Source organism: Eublepharis macularius, chromosome 2, assembly GCF_028583425.1.
Source record: "Eublepharis macularius isolate TG4126 chromosome 2, MPM_Emac_v1.0, whole genome shotgun sequence".
Lineage (NCBI taxonomy): Eukaryota > Metazoa > Chordata > Lepidosauria > Squamata > Eublepharidae > Eublepharis > Eublepharis macularius.
Window position 1 is genome coordinate 131490660 of NC_072791.1, and position 26286 is coordinate 131516945.

At 39.7% G+C, this 26286-nt stretch overlaps 1 protein-coding gene across 1 annotated transcript in view; it reads left to right on the forward strand.

Annotated features, from left to right (window-relative positions):
• The window catches only part of OSBPL5 (oxysterol binding protein like 5), a 173134-nt gene that overhangs the window by 118135 nt on the left and 28713 nt on the right, over positions 1 to 26286 (forward strand). The window contains exons 7-13 of the mRNA XM_054972130.1: positions 657 to 741; positions 9951 to 10122; positions 15726 to 15942; positions 21185 to 21369; positions 23827 to 23908; positions 25885 to 25983; positions 26090 to 26186. Of these exons, the coding sequence (XP_054828105.1) occupies positions 657 to 741; positions 9951 to 10122; positions 15726 to 15942; positions 21185 to 21369; positions 23827 to 23908; positions 25885 to 25983; positions 26090 to 26186 (937 nt within the window). The remainder of the gene's footprint in view (positions 1 to 656; positions 742 to 9950; positions 10123 to 15725; positions 15943 to 21184; positions 21370 to 23826; positions 23909 to 25884; positions 25984 to 26089; positions 26187 to 26286) is intronic.

Genomic DNA, 26286 nt, shown 5'->3' on the forward strand with positions numbered 1-26286 from the left:
CTAATTCTATTAAGCAAATTAGGAACTGTCAAGGCTCTTCAACTAATTTTGCAAATGATTTTAATCTAACCTGCTCTCAATTTAGAATTATCTAATGAGACATGAACAAGATTTTGCCTTGTGAGTTAGTATTGGTGCCAGTATGTGACACCATAATGACTGTGCTTTCTTATATGTAAGAAAAAGAGTAGATCTCAGCAGCCTCAGCCCACGTATATTGTTGGTCTACTTTTATTTATTTATTTATTTATTTAGATAGGTACTACATTAGTTTTAAACTTCGCTCTAATCCAAAATCTCAGAGTAATTGCATCATTTGTATACATTTAATACAAAGAACGAGAGGAGTTTGCCATGTTAGTCTGTAGTAGCAAAATAGTAAAGAGCCCAGTAGCACCTTTAAGACTAACCCACTTTATTGTAGCATAAGCTTTTGAGAGCCACAGCTCTCTTCGTCAGATGCATCTGATGAAGAGAGCTGTAGCTCTCAAAAGCTTATGCTACAATAAAGTGAGTTAGTCTTAAAGATGCTACTGGACTCTTTACTATTTTAATACAAAGAACAGCACTGAAAATAAAACAAAATAAAATTGAAAAACGCAGAGAAGTTACTAAAGGGGGTTTCCTCACTGTTTCTTGTTCACCGTTAATTCTAGGGTCCTAAGGGAGAGAATGTTGGTTCAATCACACAGCCTCTCCCAAGCAGCCATTTGATCTTCAGGGCAGCTTCTGAATCAGATGGTGAGTATTTGTTCTTCCTGTGAAATAAGATGCTCTATATCACCAGTGTGATTCCTTTTGCACAAGAACGCTGTACTGGAATCCTAGTAACAAGCTGCAACTGCCCAGAAATGGTCCTGTGTAAACAGATTACATGGAATTTCTAACACACGTTCTCTGCAGCAACACTCACTCAAACAGGATGTTGCAGGAAGATGTGTGAATGCCGCCATGTTGGAAAATGTGTGACATCATTCTACTCGCATTTCCCTAGCCCCTTGTTCCACTTCTTTGGCTAAGACTGACAAGGAGCAAGAAAATGCTAATTTGATGATATTGCCATATTAGTGGGGAGGCTCAGGTTAGCAAAGTCTATTAGATTAAGTGCTTTTCCATAGCTTACACTTTGAGCCTCACGGTTGTGTGTATTTTAATATTGTAATCCTCCTTGTTTCTTTTAAATGGAAAGATGAGGTATAAACATTCTAATAAATAAAATGTAGAAGGGAAGAGGTTGACCGTCAGCAAAAGGATTACCGGAAAACATTATCTAAGAGTCTCTGCACGAGATACCTTACAGGGGATGCTCAAGTGACTTACTTTCTGTGCGGTCTTATATTCAAATGTTCTCTGTCTCCCTAGCAGTGCATGTGTATCCACAATGGGAGAACAAGTGTAACATCTTTCACCTGAGCATCCCTGTGTTAAGATGTCTTGTGTAGAGAAACTCTCTTATCAAGCCTGCACTAGACTTGTTTGGATTAGGCCGCTGACTCCTTACCAAACTGTTTGGTTTTGCAAATACTGACCTCTGATGGGTGGTTTTCCTTAGATGGCCATCTTTGTTCTGACAATATCTGCCTTTTATTGTAGTGGAAATGGGTGCAAACTATTCACAGCTTCAGGCTTCTTTCTTTTCCCTTTCCAAGCTCAATTACCATGCTTGGAGATCTCATCTCACATTTTATATGGACTTGCTGTGTATTCCACTACACTCTCCCCTTCAAGACAGCAACAATATATCATTAGATTTTCTCCTGAAATCTCCTTGGAGAACAATTTGACTTGGCATTAAATTTAACTTAATTTCAAAACATGCTGTGTAAAGAAATGTGGACATTCTTGCTGGGGAAGGCTGGCATAGAGTTTTTCTCTGAAGCCTTTCACATTGATGGGGGGCGGGGACAAAGCTGGGGAAAGTAGTTGAATATTAAATTGTATTCTATAGGTTTCTGAAAACTGGATTGACCTGTCTTATTGACACTAGCCTTAGGGATGCTCTAATCTTCATTTGTTAGTGGTTGCTTGGAATAAGTCTGGGCATTCAAGCAGCAACCTACTCCTGTTTGTGCCCACATTAGTAGAGATGGGCACGATAAAAAAAAAAATTAATGATCCAGCTGATTGTGGATCGGCGCCGGCGACAATCCCGAATTAACGATCCACACCAATCATCTCCCGTTCCCGATCCATGGATCGTGGATCATGGAGGCCAAAGTGGGGCATGCTGGTATTCCCAGCTATGTGGGAAGGTGGGTTGTGGCGGCAGCCGTCTCTCTCTCTCTCTCTCTCTCTCTCTCTCTCCCCCCCCCCCCAAAGATTAGCAAGTAGCAAGCAAGAGCTCTGTCCCACTCCACTTCTCGCAGAAAGTGAAACCCAGCCTGGGAGCCCATGGCATGGTTCCCATTCAGCAACACATGAGGTCTGTGTTTGGCCGTCAGCAGGGATGAGATTGGAGTGCCCATGGCTACAGAACACCCCCTTCCCCCTCCCTCCCCTGGGTATCTTCTCCCAACTTGTGACTGCTTTGCTGCTCCATGGTTGGAAGGAAGCCCTGCTGATCAAGGAAAGATGGGCTTCCATTCAGGTTTCCAGGGTGACAGAAGGAGGGCAAACAGAGCTCAGGCATTCCCCTGGCTCCGTTGCCAGGGGAATAGATTGCTGGTGCCTGAGTGTCTGGATCCCCGAACCGAGCCCAATCGCTCCGATCCAGGCCTCTCCCGATCACTGGATTGTTGGCCGTAGATTATCATGATCCACCAGGTCACGATCGCGCGATCGCCATTATCGTGGGTTTTTTTCGATCGTAATGCGGATCTTGCCCATCTCTACACATTAGTCCATTCTATCCTGGATGTTGCTTCTTGGTAGAATTTCCTATAGAAAAACAAAATCTTTTGAGTTCTGGCTTGTTCTTTATAGTATCAATTTAAAAAAAAAATGTCTGGGGGATGAAAAGCTCTAGGATGCTCTTAATAATCACATGTGTACCCTGTACCTTGTAGATGAAGGGAGTTTATATAGGACTATTCCTTCACAATAAGGTAGGTTAAGATCAAAGATAATACCTTGTTTAAAGCTCAGTCAGTTTACTTTCCTATCTGTGTGCAAATTTTTCATAGCTTAACAAAATTTTCCCTAACCTACATCCAATATTCAGGGCAGTACTCCAGATCAGGCTTTCTTGGTTTACTGTTCTGTTGAGTGGAAGTGTTTCCTTAAATACCTGAGGGAAGGGGGATATTGTAGGCTTTGTGAATATAAAACCATGTTATCAATGGTTTGCTGGATTGATTTACATGCAGTGTTTTTTAGATTGCTCAGCGTGTAATTTGGGTGGATGTTATATTACCTCATGTGGACATGGCACTATATACAGCTGTCTTTCTAACTATCATTTTGTCTGTGTGCCTGCGTCAAGGAAGCTGGACTAACACTTGTGCAAAGTATTCCACAGTGTGAGAAACTAACCAAATAAGAGCCTAGGGCTAAGTAACTGGCAAGGTCTTTTGCCAAGCTAAATTCTTCCTGCTTTTAGTGCACTACATGAGACTAGTGTTGTCTTATGTTGAATTTTCAAATATGAGCTAATTACTGTGGTGGTCAGCTTAAGCAATAGGCTTTAAAAACTGCCATCTGAGATAAATGACTCTGTATTTATAATTTAGCATGAGCTGGTTTATATGATAAGATTTAATGGAACATGCTGAATGTGTTTATACAAAATGCAAATATTTAATCAGACTGTCATAGAGAAAATAAGATAGGGAACAGAGCTGAACATAGGCCTGATCTTAGTGACAAGGCTCTTGACGATGTGTGATGTGTGTTCCCCCCCCCCTGCTGAATAAGCACACGTAGTCATTTTCATAAGCGATTTAAGAATAGAGGGTCAGAATGAAAAACAGTCTGAACTCCTAATGTTATTTGCTTTAGAAATTGTTTGGAGTAGTGTGGGATATGGATGGAAAGAAGGTACCAAGGAAAGAAGGATGTGCTGAGGGTGCTGAGCTATTGGAAATGATTGATTAATCCATATAGTTATACTTTATATAGAAACAAATTTGAATGAAGTAGCTTTACTCCATATGGTTCATATATATAACCACATCATACTCATAGTTGCATCCTATTCATATGCTCTGTATCTCTGTAACAGGTATTAATAATCAAGTTTAGGTGGAAGATAAGACTGAGATCTATCTACACACACACTATCAGAATGAATCTCTCCCTTTCTCCTTAGCTGCTGGAATTACCCTCAAAAGGGAAAGAACAATAAAAGGAGCATTGCTTTGCATTGCTTTGCCTGGTTAGTGTTTACTGATAAGATCTTGGTTTGACACCAGCGTGCTAAAACTAGTGTGGTGCAATTGCTGGCTCCAAGGCCGCATTTAATTAAGGCCAAATGGTAGGCACCCCAGAGCCAAGGGAGAAAGATGTCATGTTTGACATGAGAAGACCCCCACCTTAGTGATAGAAAACACTTGTTTTGAGAGCAGAGCCCTCTGGCCTTGATGCCAGGATATTTGCCTGGAAGAACACTGTGTGCAGATCAACAATTTATGCATTGCCCTTGGATAATTGCTGCATATCCACTGGGAAGGAGCACTATGGGTTCTCAGGTGTCAAAGGTGACAAGTGTTCGTTCTTTGAAATTCTAAATATTGGGAATGTGGGAACAGACAACCCCAAAGGTTTCTGACCAATAAAATTTTGTTAGGTCATTCTATGCATCTCCTCTGTGAACCAATAATGAAGACTTTATTCTAATGCTTACTAATTAACCTGAAGGTATAAAATCTTATGTAATTACCCTACAGCTCTGAAGAACTGGTCAGTTTGAGGGGCTTTTCATCCTTGGTAATTGTATCATTCTTCCTTTGCTTATAAGCAAATAAAGGCCTGTAATTATCCCCCTCACTGGACTTCAGTGTGTGTTCCTTACTGATTGGACTGAGGGTACCGATTGTGTACATCAGTAGGGTTGAGATGTGGACTGTTTGGCACCTTTTTAGATTTGCCACCCTCCTTCAGAGTTTATAGGTGTTCAGAATGCATGCCTTCTACCAACCCTCCCCTCTTGCAATCAGTAAGCATAGCATTAGTTAACACTGAGTATTATTTATACCATTGAAATGAGGCGTTTTCATTGCCTAGGGTAAATTATATAGGGTTAGTTATTCAGTGTTGTATTGCTCTCAGTCTACACAGTAAGGATTGCCTGAATAGTTTATACAGCTACTTTTAAAAAAACCAGTCCCTGTGGACTATCAATGTGTTTTAAATTTGCAAAGCAGGAGTTTTAATTCAGCTATCTTAACAGTTAAGCGTGAGTTCAGACTCAGAATCACTTTACGCAGATTAGCTATCTTTTAAGTGCTTTGCTGGATCAGACCAAAATTCACCTAGTCCAGTAAGAATTCTTGGAAGTAACAACAAAGTTGTCCTCTATTCACCTCTTTTCTACAGTGAATATATGCTGATAGTCTTAGTGCCTCATTTGTCTTTTTAAAATTTAGATCAAATTTATACATGCCACCATTTTTCACATGTGCATATTTTAATGTATTTGTGTACATGTTTAAATCCTCTTGTATCACGTCTTGGAATCAACTGATGGCCATGCAGGAAGGTTCATATACAGTTGCATCCCAACCTGCCTGTGCTTTATGCAGTATGTATGATTCTAATTCAGAATCTTTCCCCCATCTGTTGAGAGGTGATGGCTTCAGTTCATGGGTCAACTCATGGAAATGCCACAAATCCACAACAAATTACACAAAGTATTTAGGAGGAATCAGTTGCATACTTGTTTTGCATGTTTACAAAGCATGAGTGAGGAAAAAATCGCAAGACACATTTAGACATTAAACATACAGAATGCCTTTTTACATGATATTTACAGAAACCTGACTAAAATATTTGTCTGCATTGCATACAGTTAAAGGTGCATGTATATGTTTCTTGCTACTTTTTAAAAAGTGCATGGAAGCAGAAATCAAAGAAGGATCAGCTCCCAGCTTTTGTGTATTTTAACTTTCTCTTATTGTATAATTTATTTTTTATTTATGTCATTTATAGTCCCGACTTTCTCACTGAGACTCAAGGCGGATTACATAGTTTGAGATTAGTACAATCAGTATCAAGGACATTTCCATACAGTGTCAAGGACATTTCCATAAACAATGACATAGGGTAAATAAATACAAGTTTACAAAGTCATAGCATTAGCAAGGATCCAATACAGAGTTGAAGAAATGCTGAAACAGAACATAATCAATTCTAGGACTGATATTAGACAACATGAAGCACAGGTAGTACATAGGGGTACATATTTAAGGCATGTATGTAAGACAACATAGTGGTGAAGTCTAAGATCTCTAACTCAAAGGCAGATTATACATACATACATACATACATACATACATACATACATACATACATACATACATATATACATACATACATACATAAATCTGAGACCCCCTTCCCTACAATACAGCCCTCCTATCTGAGTAAAAAGCCTTTTTGAATAATGTAGTTTTGCATATTTGCAGAAAGCCAGGAGAGTGGGGGCACGCCTGACTTCCTCAGGCAGGTCATTCCACAGGGTAGGGGCCACCACACAGAAAGCCCATATATGGGCTGCTGTTGATTTCGCCCATGTGCAGGATGGCACCTGCAGGAGACCCTGTTCAGTTGAGCGAAGCTGCCATGGAGGAACATAGGGAGGGAGGTGGTCCTGTAGGTATGCCAGACCAAGGCCATGAAGAGCTTCGTATGTAATAACCAATACCTTGAACTGAGCACAGTAACTGATAGGTTGCCAATGGAGTGACTGTAGGATGGGAGTGATGTTCATGTTCCTGCTAGCTCCTGGTAATAGTCAAGCTGCAGCATTTTGCACCCATTGGAGCCTCCTAGTTAACTTAGATGGGAGACCTATGTATAGTGCATTACAATAGTCAAGTTTTGATGTTGCCATAGCATGGATTCAGGTGGCCAGGTCAGCTGTCAAAGTAAGAAGCCATCTTCCAGACTGCAGTGAGGTTGTAGAAAGCATTTTTGCAGGTACCTTAACTTGTTTTTCTAGTAGTAGCCCTGGATCCAGGCTAACCCCTAGGCTCTTAACTGAGTCTGCAAGGGTTAGAACTCCATCAACAGTGAGGAGTACAATATCCTTCAAGATCTCTGCCTTCCCAACAAGCATCACTTTCATCTTGTCTGGGTTTAATTTCAGTTTGTTCTTTTCAGTCATTTCACCACGGCTGTCAAGTAGTGATCTAAGATTTCTGCTGCATCCTGTGGAGACCTGGATAGCGAGATATAGAGTTGGGTATCATCTGCATATTGATGACATCCAACTCCATAGTTGCGAATGAGTTCTCCTAAAGGCTTTACATAGAGGTTGAATAACATTGGAGATTAGATTGCGCCCTGCGTAACTCAGCAAGATAGTTCCCATTCTGAAGATAGCTGATCTCCAATGGCAACCCTTTGAGTACATTCCATGAGAAATGATTTAAACCAGTCCAGGGCACATCCTTTGATGCCCATTTCTGTTTGTAAATGCCTCAGCAGGATGGCATGGTCTGCTATGTCAAAGGCTGCAGATGGATCCAAGAGATGCAATAAGGAGGCATGGACTTTGTCTGTATTCAGACAGAGATCATCCACTAATGCTACTAGTGCTGTCTCTCTCCTATGCCCTGACAGGAAAGGATCCAGAGTGCTAGTGTTATCCAAGAAGATCTAGAGTTGGTTAGCTACTCCTCTCTCATTCCCTTTGCCCAGAAAGGGCAGAGTAGAGACTGGATGATAATTCACCACATCAGTTTTGTCCCCTAACTCTATCAGTATAACTATTGTAAGAAGCACAGTTATTTATCTGACTTTTTCATGGTCTAAATGATTTGGATTTTGTATATTTGTAGATTAAATGAGATGATGGGTAATCATCCCAAACCACCTCTGTTAGTCTCTTGCCTTGGAAAGCCCAGCTGGGGTTGGTATATGTCAGCTACTTGATGGCACTTTCCACCACCAGGTAATTATCTGCTGGGAGTTCTGGTGTCATACACTGGTTTTGTTTTTATCTTCACAACAACCCTATGTGGTAAATTAGGCTAAGATAATATAACTAGTACAATGTCTGCCAGCAAATTTCACGACAAGAGTAGGAATCTGAGCCCAGGTCATCCCAGTCTGATACATTAACCACTATACCATGCCGATTCATTCAGTGTTGAAGGGTACTCTTTTAAACTGATGTATAATATACAAAACTGTTGGCTAAAAAAATGATAGGGAGAGTGCCATTGTACACCTCCGTTCAACTTGCAACTAACTCCAAAGTCACCTATAGGGGCTAGACAGGAAATAACCTCCAAAGTTGATGTGGCTAGACTGTTTGGCAAATGGGTAGCACTAGCAAGTATATCACCCTCATTTAACATACTGGGCCTTGGGTATTCCTTCAAGAAGCAGTCAGAGCACCTGTTTAGACAAAAAACTCCAAGTATACCCATTTGTTTGAGGTAGGAATGGAAAGGACCCAGGCTCTACAGCTTGTAAAGGAGCTCTAATCTATTTAGTTTGGTGGTGGGAGTGGAGGAACACCTCATAGTGCTTGGAATCCACATGGCTGCAGTATCTCTTGTCCCTCGACTATTGCTTTTTTGCAAGAGATTACAGGAGCCCCTTTCTTTTAGCCCATTCAATAGCATCTATATTTTATAAGCAGTTCCCACACAGATGACTGGAAGTCTTCTCATTTTTGTGTAGGACTTTGTGTGTGTGTGTGTGTGTGTGTGAGAGAGAGAGAGAGAGAGAGAGAGATTAGGCTAGCTGGTTTTGGATCCTGAAAGTCTCTGGCTGTCTAATTGCCTTTGTTGGGTGGTATCCCAGTAATTTCCTTCCAAACATAGCTCCTCCTATACATGAACTAGTTGTTGAAATTCGGAGAATTCTGTTTTCTAGGACAGTAATGATGTTTGGTCTGGATGAAAGGATGCCACTGGCAGGACAGGGAAGTCTCTTTAATTCTTAAATTGTATACTGAGAGATTGAGGAGTTTGCAGTGTGATATGAAAGCCAGTATTTTATGAATGTCTGCCTTAAAATTAGTCTAACTGTTTTTGTTTGTCTGTAAAGAGTCATTTATTTTATAAGAATTATACCCTTTGTTCTATTTTTCTTATGACAGACATTTTGAACAGGAACATTTGTATGACTGAGCACCACAGTAGGGCTTAGAGATTAAAATGACTAAAATAATAATGAGTATAGTATTTCTACAACTAAACTGCTCCTGTATCCAATTATATGCCACCAGATTAAGGCAATGTTTCAGAATGAACAGCACTTGACTACTAATGTAAGCAGAAACTGATTACAGGCCTTGAACCTGTGGCTCAAAAAGGAACGAAGAAGTTCATAGTATTAATTTTCCTTTGCCAACCCAGTGTCTCAACTTGTAGGAAAGAATCCTGTACAAAATGCCAGTGCAGCAGTAGCCATTGGCATTATTTCTTTTCAGCAAGCTGTGGTGGTGAATACATTACATAAATATTGCTGAATACATTGGTAGGAAACTGAATGTATGATATGTGTGATGTGTATGCATGATATGATAATCATGGGCAAATTAGTAGTTGTTTTCACATTACATTTCAGAGTTTTTGAAATTTTCCATATTTGGTCTGATAGCTGAAGGTCGTAAAAAGATATTTGTGTGGAGCAAAATATCAGTTGTAAGCATTTGTTCTCCATCCATTGGTTCTCACTGCTTTCAGAGAATTTAAGTCCTTGCTTCATCTTATCTGTTGTCTCCCCTGTTATTTACCTCATTTAAAATGAATTAAACACCTGGATTCATATAACATGAGTAGCAGGCAAATGAACATTTGCATCATCCCATTTGACCTTTGTGGTTCTGTGTTTTCCAGGCCGATGCTGGTTGGATGCTCTGGAACTGGCCTTGCGTTGCTCCAGTCTGTTCAGGCTGAGTGCCTCAAAGCAGGGAAAGGATGGCGATCTGAACTGCTCAACTGATTCTTCGCATGCTGGGCTGTACAACCTACTGCACACAGCTACAATATCAGACCAGGAACTTTTCCAGTAAGAGCATGTTTTTGCTCACTAAATACTGAAGTTGAGGATGGTTTCTGTATGAGCATGTTTTTAATTAATCCATGTGTCCTGTGGTGCAGCTGGCCAAACCAAAGCAGTAGGTGAAGATGTTTTGTATTAAGGATGTCATTCCACTTGCATTTGAATGAAATTATAATGAATGACACTCTTGGATATACTTTCCCATGTGCTAATTTGTAGATATATCTTTTGACTTATTTATAGAGCACTCACACAAACTTGCCATATGAATAATGTACATTAACCACTAAACACATCACCCAAGCTACATATTAGACATTTACCTTACAACACTATGCAGACATTTATTACAACATATTTCTTTTAAGGTTCCTTAAGTTAAAAACTGAGGCTTGTGAATTTGTAAATTTGTAAATGTTTTCTCTGTCCTTGAATAGGAGCAGCTCCTGAAGTCCTGTACCTTATTAGGTTCCATTGCAGAATTGGGAATTTGAGGAAACTTCTTTTAGTTTTTGATATGGATTTAGCTGGGTACAAACATCTGGCCCAACAATACATTCTGCAGATTTTATATATTTATTTATATTATTTATAGTCCTCTTTTTCACTGAGATGCAAGGTGGATTACATAAACCAAATGCAGTCAACAGAGTGGGACATCCAATAAACAGTGCAATAGGGTTTGGATTGCAGAAATCTGAAAACAAACATGAAGAAAGTATAAGTATTTAAATATGACATGTTAAATGATGCAGAAATTACATAGGAGCATACTTAAAGCAGCAGACAGAGCACAGTAGTATATTCACAATCCCTGCCTCTTCACCAAAGCATCTTTCTGAACCATATCATTACAGTACAGCTCTATTACCTGTGTAAAAAGCCCTCCTGAAAAATTCAGTTCTGCATAGTCTGCAGAAAGCCAGGAGACCAGGAACCTTCCAAACTTCGTCAGGCAGGCCACTGAGAGCCATGGCAGAGAATGCATGTGTACCTGCAGTATTTGGTTTTGCCCATTTGCAGGGTGTCACATGCAGAATAAGCAAAGCTGTCATGGCAGAGCATAGAGAGGGAGAGGTGGTCTTGCAGATATGATGGACCAAGACCACAAAGGGTGTAATATCCAGTACTTGGAACTGAGCCTGGTAACTGATGGGCAGTCAAATGAAGTGATTGTAGAATCTGCCTAACTCCTAATAATAATTGAACTGTGGTGTTCTGTACCAATTGGAGTCTCCGAATCGACTTTGAAAAGAGACCTATGTAGAGTGCATTACAGTAGTGTAGTCTCATTGTTATCATGATGTGGGTCTAGGTGGCTATATTGGCTGTATCAAGGTATGGGGCCATCTTGCAAGCTAGACTGAATTAGAAGAAAATAGTTTTTGCAGCTGCATTTACTTGTTTCTCCAGTAGCAATGCTGGATCCAGTTTGACTTCTAGTCTCTTAACCAAGTGAGCAAGGATCAGCTGAATCCTATCAAAAGCGGGGAGCACAGTGTTCAAGACCTCTGCCTTCCAACCAGAATCACTTCTGTCTTGTCTGGGTCCACTTTCAATTTGTTTTGGCCATATGACTACAGCAGTCAAGCAGTGGCTCAAGCTCTTTACTGCATCATCAGGGGTTTGGTAGAAAGATATAGAGCTGGGTGTCATCTGCATGTTGATGTCATCAAATCCCAACACTACAAATGGTTTCTCCAAAAGGCTTTACATAGAGCTCAAATAACATGGCAGATAGGATTGCACTTGATGAAACTCCGCAAGACAGTTCCCATACTGAGAATAGATGGTCTCCAATGGCAACCGTTTGAGTCTGATACATGAGGAATGATTGAAACCAGTCCAAGGCACATCTCCTGCATCAAATGCCTAAACAGGATGATATGATCTATTGTATCAAAAGCAGATAGATCCAGTAGAAGCAACAATGAATCATGGCCTTTGTCTCAGATGGAGGTGCATCGACTAAAGCCACCAGAGCTGTTCCATAACCTGGCCTGATACCAGACTGAGAAGGGTCCCCGTAGCACACGAGTCATCTAAGAATACCTAGAGCTGGTATGCTACTGCTCTCTCTGTCACTTTACCTAGAAAAGACAGATTTGAGACTGGGCAATAATGGGTCGTATCATTTTTGTGTAGGGATGTTTTTTTAAGTATTGGATGGATAACTACATCCTTGAGTGGCTGAGGGAAGATGCGCTGAGTTAGTGACAGATGTATGATAGTCATCAAGGGCTCATTGATGTGGTCCTAACACGATTTCAGCAGCCAGGATGAGCAAGAGTCCAGTGTACAAGTGGTCTTCACATGTCCTAGGATCCTGTCAATATCCACCATGACAGTAACTGAATCAAAATGGTTCATAAGCAGGCCAGATCATGTATAAAGCATTTCTTCTACCTGGCCTATATTAAAGCCAGCATCCAGCTCAGAGTGAATTTGTATCATTTTATCAGCAAGAAAACCTTTCAAAGGTTTCTGTTCCTGAGGTAGTAAAACTTTTAGATTTAGGAGTCAGCATATGTCAAGATACCTTGAATGGTTGGGAAAGTCGTGAACTGGCCGATGCAAGTGTTTCTTTGCTACTGCCTGTGACTACTGCTTCATATGTTTGTCTTTGTAATCTTCCAGACCTTTTCAGGTCACCTAGTGTGTAAAGAAACTCATTTATCCAATGTTTCTTTTTTAGTTAAAACATCTTGGTTTAGGCTTTTGAGACTTTTTTCCTTTCAGGAGACTGGGGCTGGTTGGCACTATCTATTCCATCCAGATAAGAGGCCTTGAGCCACAGGTGCAAACCTGAAACAGCTTTCAAGGACAAAGCTTGATAGAAGGTGGCACCAGCCTCCTGCCTTGTTAGCACGTGGCCTTATGGGGGTGGTGAAGTTCTTTCCCCTTCCCTTACCTGTGAGGACAGGCCACAGCTGGGTTTGTTGTCAGAAGTTTTGGCCCTTTTGATTGGCTAAGAATTTAGGCCAGCTGCAGACAGCTGATCTTGAAAAGAATTGCTTCACAGTCTACTTCTGCCGTGTTCCTGGTCATGCCCCTCTGTGTGTTGCTGGCAGGGGTGGGTTTTAAGGTCGCTGTCTAGGGGAGGTATTTTATGGAAATTCTGTGTTTTTATTGTGAATTTTAATATAAATTATATGTTTTACTGCTATAACCCGCCCTGAGCCCACTCGTGGGGAGGGCGAGATAGAAGCCCAATTAAATAAATAAATAAATAAATAAATAAATAAATAAATAAATAAATAAATAAATACCTGCATATGCTTATGTTCCTGCTCCTGAATGCTATGCAACTGGTGGATTCTGGTGCTAGCAACCTTTGTGCTTTTGTCCTTTGAACCTCTGGATTTAAGAACTAAAGCTCCCATTTGTACTCTTAAACTTGCTGAAGGTAACATCTGGAACAAGTTTAGGGACTTTTAGTGAATGTGGCCTAGCTTAAATAGCCTGCTGTTGTTTTGTGCTTCTTCACGTACTTCTGTGTTTATTTTTGCCTTTGCCTTTGCAGTTTTCTTTCATAAATTACTTTTCTTATTAAGAGTTGTGAGAGTTGTGGCTTCAGTCCAAATCCAGTTCTTTGGCCAGTGTGCCACATGCTGCCCTGTTAATTCGTTTCTGGACTCAACCTGCCGAGTGCCTACCTCACAGGGCTGACTTCTGGTTTAAAACCTGGTAGGGCTGGAAACTTGTCTCTCGGTCCCACAGCTGAAGGTTTCGTTATGGCTTTCCACCCTGGCAGTGAGGCTTCTGACACCACTAAAGGCAACTGGCAGCCCGCTTGGGTTCCAGGCAGGCTTGCCGGGAACCACTACAGTGGGCTTCTTACATTTTCAGATAAACACAGCCATTACTTTATAAATGTTATATCTTGGCATAAAAAGTTGCTCAACTAGATTGTAGGGAGGGATACAGATTAAACATGAAGAAGATCACAGGTCTTCTTCCCAGTCCATAAAATGCAAATTGCCAGCTTGAGGAGCTTCAGTTTTTCTTAGAGCCATATAGAGAAGGAAGAGGGTGTTTAGCCCTTCAGCCTCCACTGGACTTCTTGTTGGAGACCAGGTTCCTTGAGGTGTTAGCATTTTAAAGGAGAGAAGATGTGTCCTTTAAAAACATATTTTCCCCATCTTAATGCTAGTAACAAAGCAGAGAGCTCAGTTTCCAATAGTGAAACCAAGCAGAGCTTGGTATTAAAAACAAACAAACACCTTCCTATGCTGTACAACTTCCAGGCTATCTGAAGTTGCATGGACAGAACAGCCACACAATGCTGATCTTTGGCTCAAATGAAGCTCCATCTAGGTAGCAACAGGATACTGGAAAGGTACTAGATTTATCACTGACAGTATTTGTCTCCATGGGATTAATTCTGCAATTAAACATCTCCTCCCTAAGAAGCCAAGCTAATTAAGATGTCCATTAATTACATTTCATGCTTTTAAAATATTTTTTTTAAATTGTGCTTGAAAATAAGAGGATGTAGAGGTTTTGAGGTCAGCCATTTCCATTGGGGAATTTTATTCCCAAATTTCTGTTCACTATACCTTGATGATAAGACTGTCAAAATCTTTGAGCAATTAATGTGGTGCATTTAGAAGACAGAGAGAGTGCAGAATATTTTCTAACATGCTGCCAAGGTTCATAGATTTGAAGGGGAACGCACAGAACAAAATCTTCCTGTCGCTAGAGCTTCCACCCTGTGCCTTGGGTCCTGCCAAAAAATACAACTGATGGAAGGGTTTCAATCAGCGGTGTGTGACTTCCTTGCTTCCCCCCTCCTGCTGCAGCCCCAAATGCCCCTGAAATGCAGCTCCTGGGGGACTGTGGAGCAACAAATTGGCAAAAATGGCCCCTTCTTTTGTTCATGGAAATGCTCAGTAGGATCCATTTTCAAGGATTACTTATCTGCTTTTATCTTTCAGTTGTAGGTTTGGCTTAATCAGTCGCTTAGAACAATGCCTTGAAACAAGTGTTGAGATCCAAAAAGCTAATTTCCTCCTGCTTATAAATCTTGTCACCGGACGGGGAGAATATTTTAAATGCCTGGACCAAAGTGGTTGAGTCAGACTGGAAGCAATATCAACATTCAGCTTGTTACTGTACAAAGCAACAAAGCAACAATATATTTATGTAGTCTTGTTTGAACACCAAACCAGAGAAAACCTCCATGGGGAACCAGCCTTTAAACATTTGTCCCATGTCCTTTGACTGCAAACATCCCTGTACAACAGATTTGCTGAATAACAGTCACTGCCATTCATCCATTGAATCACTAAGTTAGAAGGTAACTAGTAGATCATATGGCCCAATCACCTTCCCTATAACTCGTAGCAATAACAAGGACTACAGTGTTTTTAAAATTAATTTGTTATAAGAAACAATGTAGGTTGTTCCTAATTAAGTGGTTGCAAATTGAGTGCAAGTCCAAATAACAAATATCTAATGCTTGGTTTTTAAAAAGTGAATCTCCAAGGACTGCTCCCTGTATTGCAAAGTTTAATCTTATTCTGTCCTCCATGGACTGAGTGAACAGCTCCTTTAAAAATGTTTCCAGTGATTGGAACTAAAGCAGTCTAACCATCTGTTTGTTTCAGTCTTAATGAATCAGCTTTGGAGAACCATCATCTGGAGAACGATGCTTTTTCAGACAAATCTGAGAGAGACAACATAGAAGAGTCTGAGAATGAAATGCACGAGAACAGCCGGAAGACTAATGAGAGTGAGAGCGATCAGTCTGAGATTCATGGGGAGTTGTCCCAGGAAAGGAAAGGGACAACCTATTTAGAACAGAACTATGAAGAGTTTGGAGAGGTAACAACTTTTTAAACCTTTATCTGTCTGTTATTAATCTGCCCACACATTTATCTTCCTAGAAGAGAAAGCGCTATCATTTCCTTTGTTTCAATTTTTGCATAATTTTCTTACTATGTCCTACAGAAATGCTACTACCCCATTGGCATGTTCTTAGTATTAATGGGAGCTCTAACTAGGAATCATACTAAAGAGCTGGGTAGAATTGATGGAGCCTTTGCCAGAGACAGCTGGAGGGGAATTATCACTGAGAGTTTTCTGAGCCAGTTTAAGATCCTCAGTTTAATGAGATATAAACTATTGTAGTTTTCTTGTCTTGTTATGCATAAAAACAACTGTTTTGTGAGGTGTAATAGGCCAGTGGACAGCATTAGATAGCTATTAGAAGTACAACATTAATTCTTACCCAATGGTTGTTGTGGGTTTTCCGGGCTGTATTGCCATGGTCTTGGCATTGTAGTTCCTGACGTTTCGCCAGCAGCTGTGGCTGGCATCTTCAGAGGTGTAGCTCCGGCCGTGAAAGCCTTCGACAATACAATTCTTACCCAGTTTAATAATCTCAAGATGCAAGTTTTTGTCTCCAATTAAAAGGCCTTTGTAAACCTTAACTGATTGTGGCTTGACTTGCTATAGAAGATGTAGAGGAGGTCATGGAACTGAAATTGGAATCATCTAGTGAAGATAGTTCTAAGATAAAAGAAAACTAATTATCATTTAATTATGAGGGTGCTTGACATTTATGGAAATAATTTTCCCTACCCGTACAGAACTTTTACTGATCAGCTATTGCAACACATGCAATAAATTGGATCAGCTAGTGATTATAAAATTACATTTACCAGATTACAAAGCTAATAGCAAAGTGTAAGTGGTGGGATATATAGCTTCTAAGGAAAACAAGTATGAGAAACTTGTCATTCCAACAAATGGCAAAGTTGCACTAATAAATTCCTTTAGTAAATGTATGAGTATTCCTGGAGTAACACAATTTATTCTACCTCAAATTACAATTTTCTTGTATTTTACTACTATTTGTCTCATTTTATATAATAATCAAAGAGTGTTATGAATAAAAGGTCTTTTTTAATATTTGTGATTTAGCAAGGGAGACAGGATATAGAAAATCAAATACTAACATCATATTCAGTGGTACTGAAGCCACCCTTAATGGAAATAGTAGTAAGACTTTATTAAAGCTACACTTCCCCCACCTTTGGGAGGATGTACCCCCCCCCCTATTACTTTCTGAAAATTCATCCCCAAACTTGTGGCTTCCGGTGAGGAATCATGGCAGGCTGTTGTCTCCGTCAAGTGCAGAGAAACATCACAGTTAAAAAACCGTCAGAAGAGAGACTCCAGCCAGCAAAATCTTCCTGGATCAAAGGAGAGATTGTGAGATGACCCACATGTACTCCTTGTGGCTGCTCTTCAGGAGTTTTATTACAGAAGTGGAGGTTTTTATAATCATCTCCTGAGTTGAGCGACCTGGTGTCCTGGGATTCCATCTATGTTCATTGCTGTAAAGAAACTGTAAAAAGGACATTAAGCTCAGCCATCCTAATAAAGATTTATGAGAATAACTACTTTACAGAAAAAGAGAGATTTTCTCCCAAGAAAAAGTCATGACTCCTTGTAGTGAGATAAGCCTTTTTTTCTGGGATTGCAAAAAGTTATCTGAATGCTTTATGGAATTAAGAACTTTAGGCAAAAAGCTTAATAAAGAGGCAATAAAGAAAAGCTTCGAAACAGAAAAGGGGACAATTAAAAAAAACTCTTATATTTAATTTTATTTTTGATGAAAGTGTGTTTGTGGGAAAGCCGTCAGCCAAAGAGATCAGACTGCTGCGGGATTATTTTTTTGTTTATTTTAAAGAGCTGTTGTTAATTGGAAGATTTTACACAACAAAAGACTGAGACTTGGAAAGTGAAAAGTGAAACTACCTGAACTGTAAGACTCTAAGCTTGTGGAATTGCTTCTGGTCCCTATCTGATAATGGCAAATACTAGAAAAAATCTAGGTAGGAGAGGATCAATTGATTTAGCTGCAGAAAAAATGGTCTTATTGGATTTGATCCAGAATTGGTTTGAACAGATGGGTCATAACATGGAAAATCTTGGGTGAAAGATGAAAGCTTTTGAAAAAAGAATGGATGAAAGAATTTTAAAAGAAAAGGATGAAATAACAGGTGAAGTTAAGAAACTTGAAAACTCTATAAAGCAAATGTCTGAAGAAGTAAGTCAAATTAACAAAAAGGTCATGGTCCTAGATAATAAAACAGATCACTTAGACAGAGAGATGGAAAGACAACTAGATAATTTGGCCTTAATGGAATTGAGAAAAAAGAAGTTTGTTTGAGACTTAGAGATATTCCAGATGTGACTGATGAAGATTTCAGAGAAAAGATTATTACAGTTTTGGCAAATTTTTTAGACTATGAACAGGAAGATATGGAATCAGAAAGTGACAAAGTATATAGAATACATTCCAGGTTTGTCAAAACAAGAAATGTACCAAGGGGTACATTGGTTCACTTCATGAGAAGCAGGTTCTTCAACAACATTTCAATATAAAATTAAAATTGAAAATACAGATATAATTGTTTTGAAAGAAATCCTTATCAGAATTTTGCATAAAAGAAAAGATTATGCCTTTTTGACTGAGAAATTGTGACAGAAAAACATTGTTTTCTGATGGGATACCTGGAGGGTGTGATTTTTACATTTAAAAAACAAAAGATTCAGATTTAATTCAGTTCAAAAGGAGAGAGATTTCCTAGCAAGATTCAAAAGAGATTTGAAGGAGTTGCATGTGGAAAGTTCAACAGAACTTACACAAGATCAACAAGATTTGGGTAGAGAGGATGCCAAATTAGGTGCACAAGTATTAACTAAACATTAATTCCCTCCCCCCTTTTTTCTTTTTTTAAAAAAACTTTTAAATTTTTTGACCAGAATATGGGTTATAAAGGTTTAATTTGTAATATTAATGGAGCAGATGTACCTCAGAATATAAAAACAGGATATTATTTGTCTACAAGAGACTCACATTAGAAAAAAAGATATAAACTATTTGGTTTATAAAGCAATGGGTGAAGAATTTATTTCCACAGACACAATCTCATTAGAAACCTAAATTTGTACTGACGATCACAGAAGATTTATGGGTGTAGAGGTTAATTTTCATGGGATCAAGACTATGGTGGTGGGAATCTATGCCCCAATGAAGATAAAACTGGATTTTATAAAAGACTCATGGAGATTCTAATAGTTTTATCATACGAAAGTTGGTGCTTGATAGGGGATTGGAATGGAGTGATTTCCCCACAAATGGATAGGAGTTCTGAGAAGAATATTAAAATGCTTCAGGGTAAACTACCAAAGAACATTGCCTACAATAGAAGAATGGTTGGTGAAGGTGTTGGAATTTGCAACAATGGCAAAACTTACTTAATTGATTAGAGAAAAGAAAATAAGTTCGTTTATTGTAGACTGGAAACCTCTTATAGGCTTTTTGCATGAAATAGATAATAATGATTTGATTATCTATGGGTTTGCGGAATAAGGAATTTGGGCATTGGAAAAAAGAGAGCTTTTCTTTTTAACAGAGTAAGAGAAAATTTGATAATTATATTTGTTGAAAGCCTCCTTTTAGCTTATATAATTTCTTTTGTTGTTGTTTTGTTATTTATTTATTTATTAGATTAGATTTTTTTAGTCCGCCCTCCCTGCCAGGCGGGCTCATACTTTTTGTTTGCTAGTTGTCATTCTTTGTTTTGTCATTCTCTGTGTAATTCTTCCCCAAACTTTTGTTCACTGTAGTTGGTGCAAGTCCTGTGTGAAGCTTGGTGATAATCCACTGGAGAATAACAATGTGGTGAAACTGGAGAGGGGCTCTCCTTCTCATTATTTAAAAATTCTGGTGTTTTTGGATTTTCCCACTGGCCCCAATAAACACAATAAATGTATCATGTTTAATCATCCCGGCTTGTCTGAAATATGGTTGAACTATCATCCATAGAATATCATGAACCACCATATGCTAGGAAAGGAGTAGCTATTTATAAATATATCTAATTTAAATCCTTATCTGGCTAGAGATTTTCAAATGCCAACAGATAAACGTGTAATTTTGTGCTTGAGAAATTTGATTTATAATGCTAGGAAGATTTAATTTTCAATCCACTATGAGAGAATATCTATGTAGGACCAAGATAAATGCCCCTATATAGTTGGTAGAGGCATCTGATGAAAGTGCTGACAGATCAATAACTGTCATCGCTTGTAGCTGCATTACTGCAACAGTTTTTATCTAATGGTTCCCATTATCTGAGGATCATCAAGCTTTGAGATGTGGTACACAAGATGGCTTATAACTACTAAAAATCAATATAAAGGAAAAAAGTTTCATTGCTCTTCAGCTGGCAAGTTTTTGTTTGATCAAATTGTGCTTTATTGCACTGTAAGTGACAAGGGGCTGAACTTGCTCCATGAAATTGCCAGAGCACAAAGAGATCACTCCTTTTGAGTCAGCTGATCCTTTCTCTGCATGAAATGATAGTTTGTCCCAGAAGCTTCTTGGACATGCACTTGCATTCACTTACTCAAGCTGCCCCTTTGTCTTGCAGGGAGAGCCAGGGGACGGGGAAAGAGAAGAGCACAACCTTCCTTGGCATAGGGCAGACTAGTAAAAAGAAATGCAACAGCTGAGATGTTAACAGCTTTTTAAGCTTTTGCCTTTAAGTTCCAGCCCTTATGGTGGATATGGGGTCTCACCTCAATAGTACATACCTCTACTCAATTTTATATTTAGGGAACAACATGAAACAGTCTAAGAACAAATAATGATTAATAAATTGTCCTCTAGAAGTCACTTTAACATATAGTAAACATTTTGGATTGTGCCTAGCCCAGTTGAGTTGCTCAGCTAGAGCACAACTGGATATGAAAAATAGAAACTGATCAATTATAAGTACATATTTGTAGATTACCGCTGGGAACAGTCCATGCAGTACCAAGTGTCTAATCTGTGAATTGAGTCTAATGTTCAGCAATACATTTGAACACATTATAAAAATCACCTGGATATTGAAACATAGGAAGACATCTTTAAGAGTGCCATTTCCTCCTTTGCAAGCATGTAATTAGCGCTGTGAGTTGAGCAACTTAAGTAAGCATTCCTGCTCGATGCTGCTTCAATATTAATATATTGTCTTGTGTTCTTATATCTCTTCTTTCATTTTAGACAGGTGAAACTTCTCAAACAGAAACGGTGTCAGATGAGAACAAAAGTCTGATGTGGATTCTTCTGAAGCAGCTGCGGCCTGGCATGGACTTGTCTCGTGTAGTTCTGCCTACTTTCATCTTAGAGCCACGCTCCTTCCTCAACAAGCTTTCAGATTATTACTATCACGCTGACCTACTTTCCCAGTAAGCAGCCCTTGCAGATGGCTTTCTGATGATGCAGTGTGCAGATGTGCCAGGATGTTCGGCTGATGACGGCTGGGACATTTGACTACTTGAAAGATCTCCAAATAATATATGAGTTCTCAAAGTTAATTGGTGGCAGTTGTAAATTAGATCAGGAGTCCACTGTAGTGACCTCTGCATATAAACTGGTAATGAGAGATGTGAGGAAAGCAAGGAAAACAGCCTCCAATATGCTTTGTACTGTACCAAATCCTGCTGGCCAGTAATCAACAACAGTTGCACTGTCCAACGTACTGAAATACGGTGTTAGGATGTATAGAAAAAAGAAAACAAGCATATAGGAAGATAATTTGAACTTTGCTACTTCCAAATAACGTCAGTACATGGGGGATGCTTTGGGGATACAAATAGAGACTTTTTTTTAAAAAAAAAAAGGCGGGATGCAAAATATGTTTTTCTACGAAATAATAAGAGAATGGTGTGATGGGAAATCAGTAAGTACTAGACTGCAGCAAAGTGGGCGTTATTATATTTTAAATAAAATAAAATGTCAAAATGCTTTTGACGTTAATTTTAAGAATCAGATGTGAAAAATGCCTCAGTGTTCCTGTTGTGTAGTCTTCAAAACATTTCAGAGCTGCATACACAACTCCACTTCAAATAAAAAGAAGATACAGAAAAGTAGCTTTTAGTGCATTTCCCCCACAAATCACTTACAAGATAGGCACAATTTCTCCTTGAGTATTTATTCTGCTGTAGGATTCCTTAAAGCTCTATGTTCTTAATGAAATGGCCCATATAAAATATAGCCTGTTGTCACCAAGAATGTTAATGTGCCATGTACCCAGGAAGACCAAGGTACACTATGCCAGAGATGCCCATAATAAAATGAAGAAACGTAACAGAATGCACCAAGATGGTTCTTGTAAACAACCCATGTGTATTACATTTCATGCTTTTCAGCTGACCCTCAATTGACAACTAGTTGCTGAAAGCTAGTCTTAGACATTCAGGAAGTTTCCTTCATTTCAACTTTTGTCATACAAGAACAAGCTATTTGGATCCAGTGATCTGTTGGGGCAAGGAGTGCCAGTCTTTCCCATATCCCCCACACCCTGGCAGCCCCTTCTAGTCCCCAGAAAGTTGATTCCCAGGATCAAAGGGCCCATGTGAACTAATGAGAAGGGGAGAAGGGTGTGAAACTGGCCCCTCCTGCTTTGGCAAGATGCAAGAGATGGAAGGGCAGCATCACCCTTTCCCCCTTCCTCATTACAACCCTTGTTCCAGTGACCCTGGGGTTAGAAGGAACTGCTGAGGAAGGGAGACATGGTAAATATCCACATATGCTACAGATGATAATCACTATGTTTAATGCTCAAACTAAGCAGTAATGCAGTAAATGCAGTAAAGCCTATCTCATAACTGCCAGTTTACTCCCCGTCTTGCCTAGCAGTGGGAAAATTTGATAATATTCCACATTAATCTTTGAATATCCCAGCCTTTTATCATATTTGTCTTACTGTGCATAATTTGCCTTGAGTCTCAGTGAGAAAGATGTACTATAAATAATATTCATAATACTTGTTTGTCTAGTCCATGGTGAAGTCTTGTGTGCCCGTAATCAAAATTGCTTAGAGTAGAGATGGGCAGAAAACGAACTGCGGAACAAAATTCCATGCAGAAGTTTGTAGTCAAAGAGCCACGTGTTCCATGGGACCACGTTTTTCCGAACCAAACGAACTTTTCTTACCGTTCCGTTGCCGGCTCGGATACTTTTGGTGCCAAATACTCCCCTATCCAGGCAACCGTGGCAGTCTTTAGTTTGCCCCCAATCTGAGGCCTCCAGGCATGATTGGCAGCTGTCCCTGCCAACTAGAGAGCTCCCACTCTGGCCTATCCACCAGGAAAAGGGGAGGGAGGGTTAGAATCTCCAAGGCAACTGAGGAGATGGGCCTTCAGCAGCCATGGTAACACCAATCTCTTCCTTCCAAAACCATGTTAGGCAGGTTTTTCTGCCAACCAGAGTGCTCCTGTATTGCTCAATCTCTTGGCTTTTTCCATAAATAGGGGAAGCCATGTGATTCCTGGTTTCAGTTTCTCTAGAGTGGGAGAGGGAGGAGAGCTTGGTGGCTGGCTGTGGTGTTGGGATTGGGATTGGAACTTGGATCTTTGGCCTGCACTTCTGGATGCTGGAAAAGGGGCTGAAAAGCCTCTTTTCTCTTGCTTTCTTGTTTTTCTTACTGACTGGGGAGGTGTTTGGGAAAAGGGTGCTTTTTTCTCTGAGCATGAAGCGGGCCGTCCTGGGCCACCCTGAACCTCGAACTGGTTCAGAAATTGGGTGAGTTTGTTAAGTTCGTGTTCTGTGGAAATTAACGAACCACAAACCGAGTGGATCGTTTTTTCTTGTTCTGTGCCCATCTCTAGCTTAGAGTAATCGGAATGACTTTTTTCTCACAGAGCTGCTCTTGAAGAAGATCCATACGGTCGAATCAAGCAAGTCTTGAGATGGTACCTGTCAGGCTTTTATAAGAAGCCAAAGGTAAAACAAGAGTTTAAAACCATATTCACATTTGTATAATAATCCTTTGGTGATCATTGATTGTATCTTGGAGGTTTAGCCTTTCTACTGATTAAAAGGTGCCACCACAAGCTGACAAATCTTCTGGAAGCAGCAAGAGAGCATTGACTAGTGCAAATGTTTTGTGGTCAGCAGTAAAAAAGATTGTTATTGACTAATTAGTTTTAAATACAATTTACTACTCACAAACCTTTCAGATATGCAATAGGTTAAAACAACAAACAATTCTACAATTTACTCAATCTTTAAATGAAGGTTATCTTGCAAGGCTTTGGTTAAAAGTCCCAGTCTCTGAGTGATATGAGACAGAAGGATGCTGTCCCAGAGAGCCAGCAGTAGCATAGTAGATAGAGTGTTGGACTGGGATCCAGGGAGACTCAGGTTTAAATCTCCACTTCTACCATTGAAGCTCACTAGGTCACCTTGGGCCCATAAACTCTCAGCTTGACCTACCTCACAGGGTCGATGTTATGGGAAAATGGAGGAGAGGATAACTGTGTTCTAAGCCACTTCAAATTCTCAACTGAGAAGAAAAGTGGGATATAAATAAAGAAATGCAAATATTATGGGATGAGGACACAGTGAGGTAATTGAACTTTCTGTCCCCCCTAAAATACTATGGGCCTGGTGCCCATCTTTCTACACTGCTTAAATCAGAGCTAGAATGCTTCAATTATTTGTTACTTCTGGATGTGATTAAATGAGGAGAAACTTTTTTCATTCTAGAAACTGTTGTTCTTCTTTTGCCATGAGAAGACAGTTCGTTCCTTCACTGAGTATTGCATTTTGAGAAATGTGTCTGGTCTCTTCACACCAGTTGAACATTATAGCCTGTTAACTCATATATTGTTTAAAAAATCTTTCAACTCATTTAAAAATTAGAAGCGTAATATACATTTAAACATATTTTGCATTTTAAAGCTTTCCTTTAGCTTCAGTATTGTTTTCTGAGACCTTGGGGGCATTTTTCAGTCAGGACTTCTTATTCTCTAAGGAGGACTAGTTATTTTAAATATTATTCATATTCTATCATAGTGGAGTTCTTCAAGTAACAGTATGAGACTCCTATAGTATAATTAGAACAAAACAGTGATAAAGATGGCCTTGCTTGCCAAAAAGAATGTTTGTTTGAAGCTTTGCCAGGTCTTGGTACTTACAGATTGAGTTTGGAATTTCTAGAAATTCATAGTATAACCCTTAATTTATAATAGATATTTTTCTTTCCAGCATCTCCAAAATTCACACACAGCACTCCATTCCTGATATTCTGCTGATGGGGGGGAGGGGGTGGCAGCCAGTGGCACCTCTGCTTTCTAGCCCAGTCAGAACTGATTTAGAAAGAAGTTTGTTCTCATGGCCGTTATTCATTTTACTTGGAGCAACTCAGGTCACACTTTGGGAATACTTGACTACAGAATGACTAGGATTGCCAGCTCTGGAATGGGAAATTTCTGGAGATCTTGGAGGCGGACCCTGGAGATGGTGCAATTTGGGAAAGGGAGGAGCCTAAGCAGGATATAATGCTATAGAGTACACCCTCCAAAGCAGCCATTTTCTCGAGGGGAATTGATCTCTGTCGCTTAGTGATCAGTTGTAATTCTGGGAGATCTCCAGCTACTACCTAGAACTTGGCAACTCTAAGAATGACACATGGATTCCATGTTGTTAAGCGTAGGCCACAATCCCACTCTGGTCACACACGGGAATTGGGAGACTTGGATAGAGGTTTATATCCCCACTGGGTATCAAAAATGCACCCAGACCATTCGAGGGGGTTGAGAGAGACATCCTGATGTGGATACATATTTCCGTCATCTGTTATACTTGAAGAAACCTACTTCTTCACCCTGATGTTTCTTTCTTGATCAAGATGATAAACTATGTGGTCCAAATGTGCATGTCATATTGCAGGTCTGATTAATTTTTCTCTGTTGCAGGGAATTAAAAAGCCATACAATCCCATTTTGGGAGAGACCTTTCGTTGCTGTTGGTTTCACCCACAGACAAACAGTCACACATTTTACATAGCAGAACAGGTAAATCAGAGTTTCTGTATGCATCAAGAAAAGAAATGGAAGATTTGAGCTTATGTCATATGAGAAATATCTGCATGGAGATTTAGCTCCCTTTCCTCCCTTTCAGGTTTCTCATCACCCTCCTGTGTCAGCCTTTCATGTCAGTAACCGGAAGGATGGGTTCTGTATTACTGGCAGCATTCTAGCCAAATCCAAGTTTTATGGTAAGGGCCATTCAAAGAAATGTGGGGAAGAGACTCCTTCATTTGGTGTATTTCTAACCCTGCCTTTGCTTCTGTAGGCTGAAGCAAAAACAAAATAAGC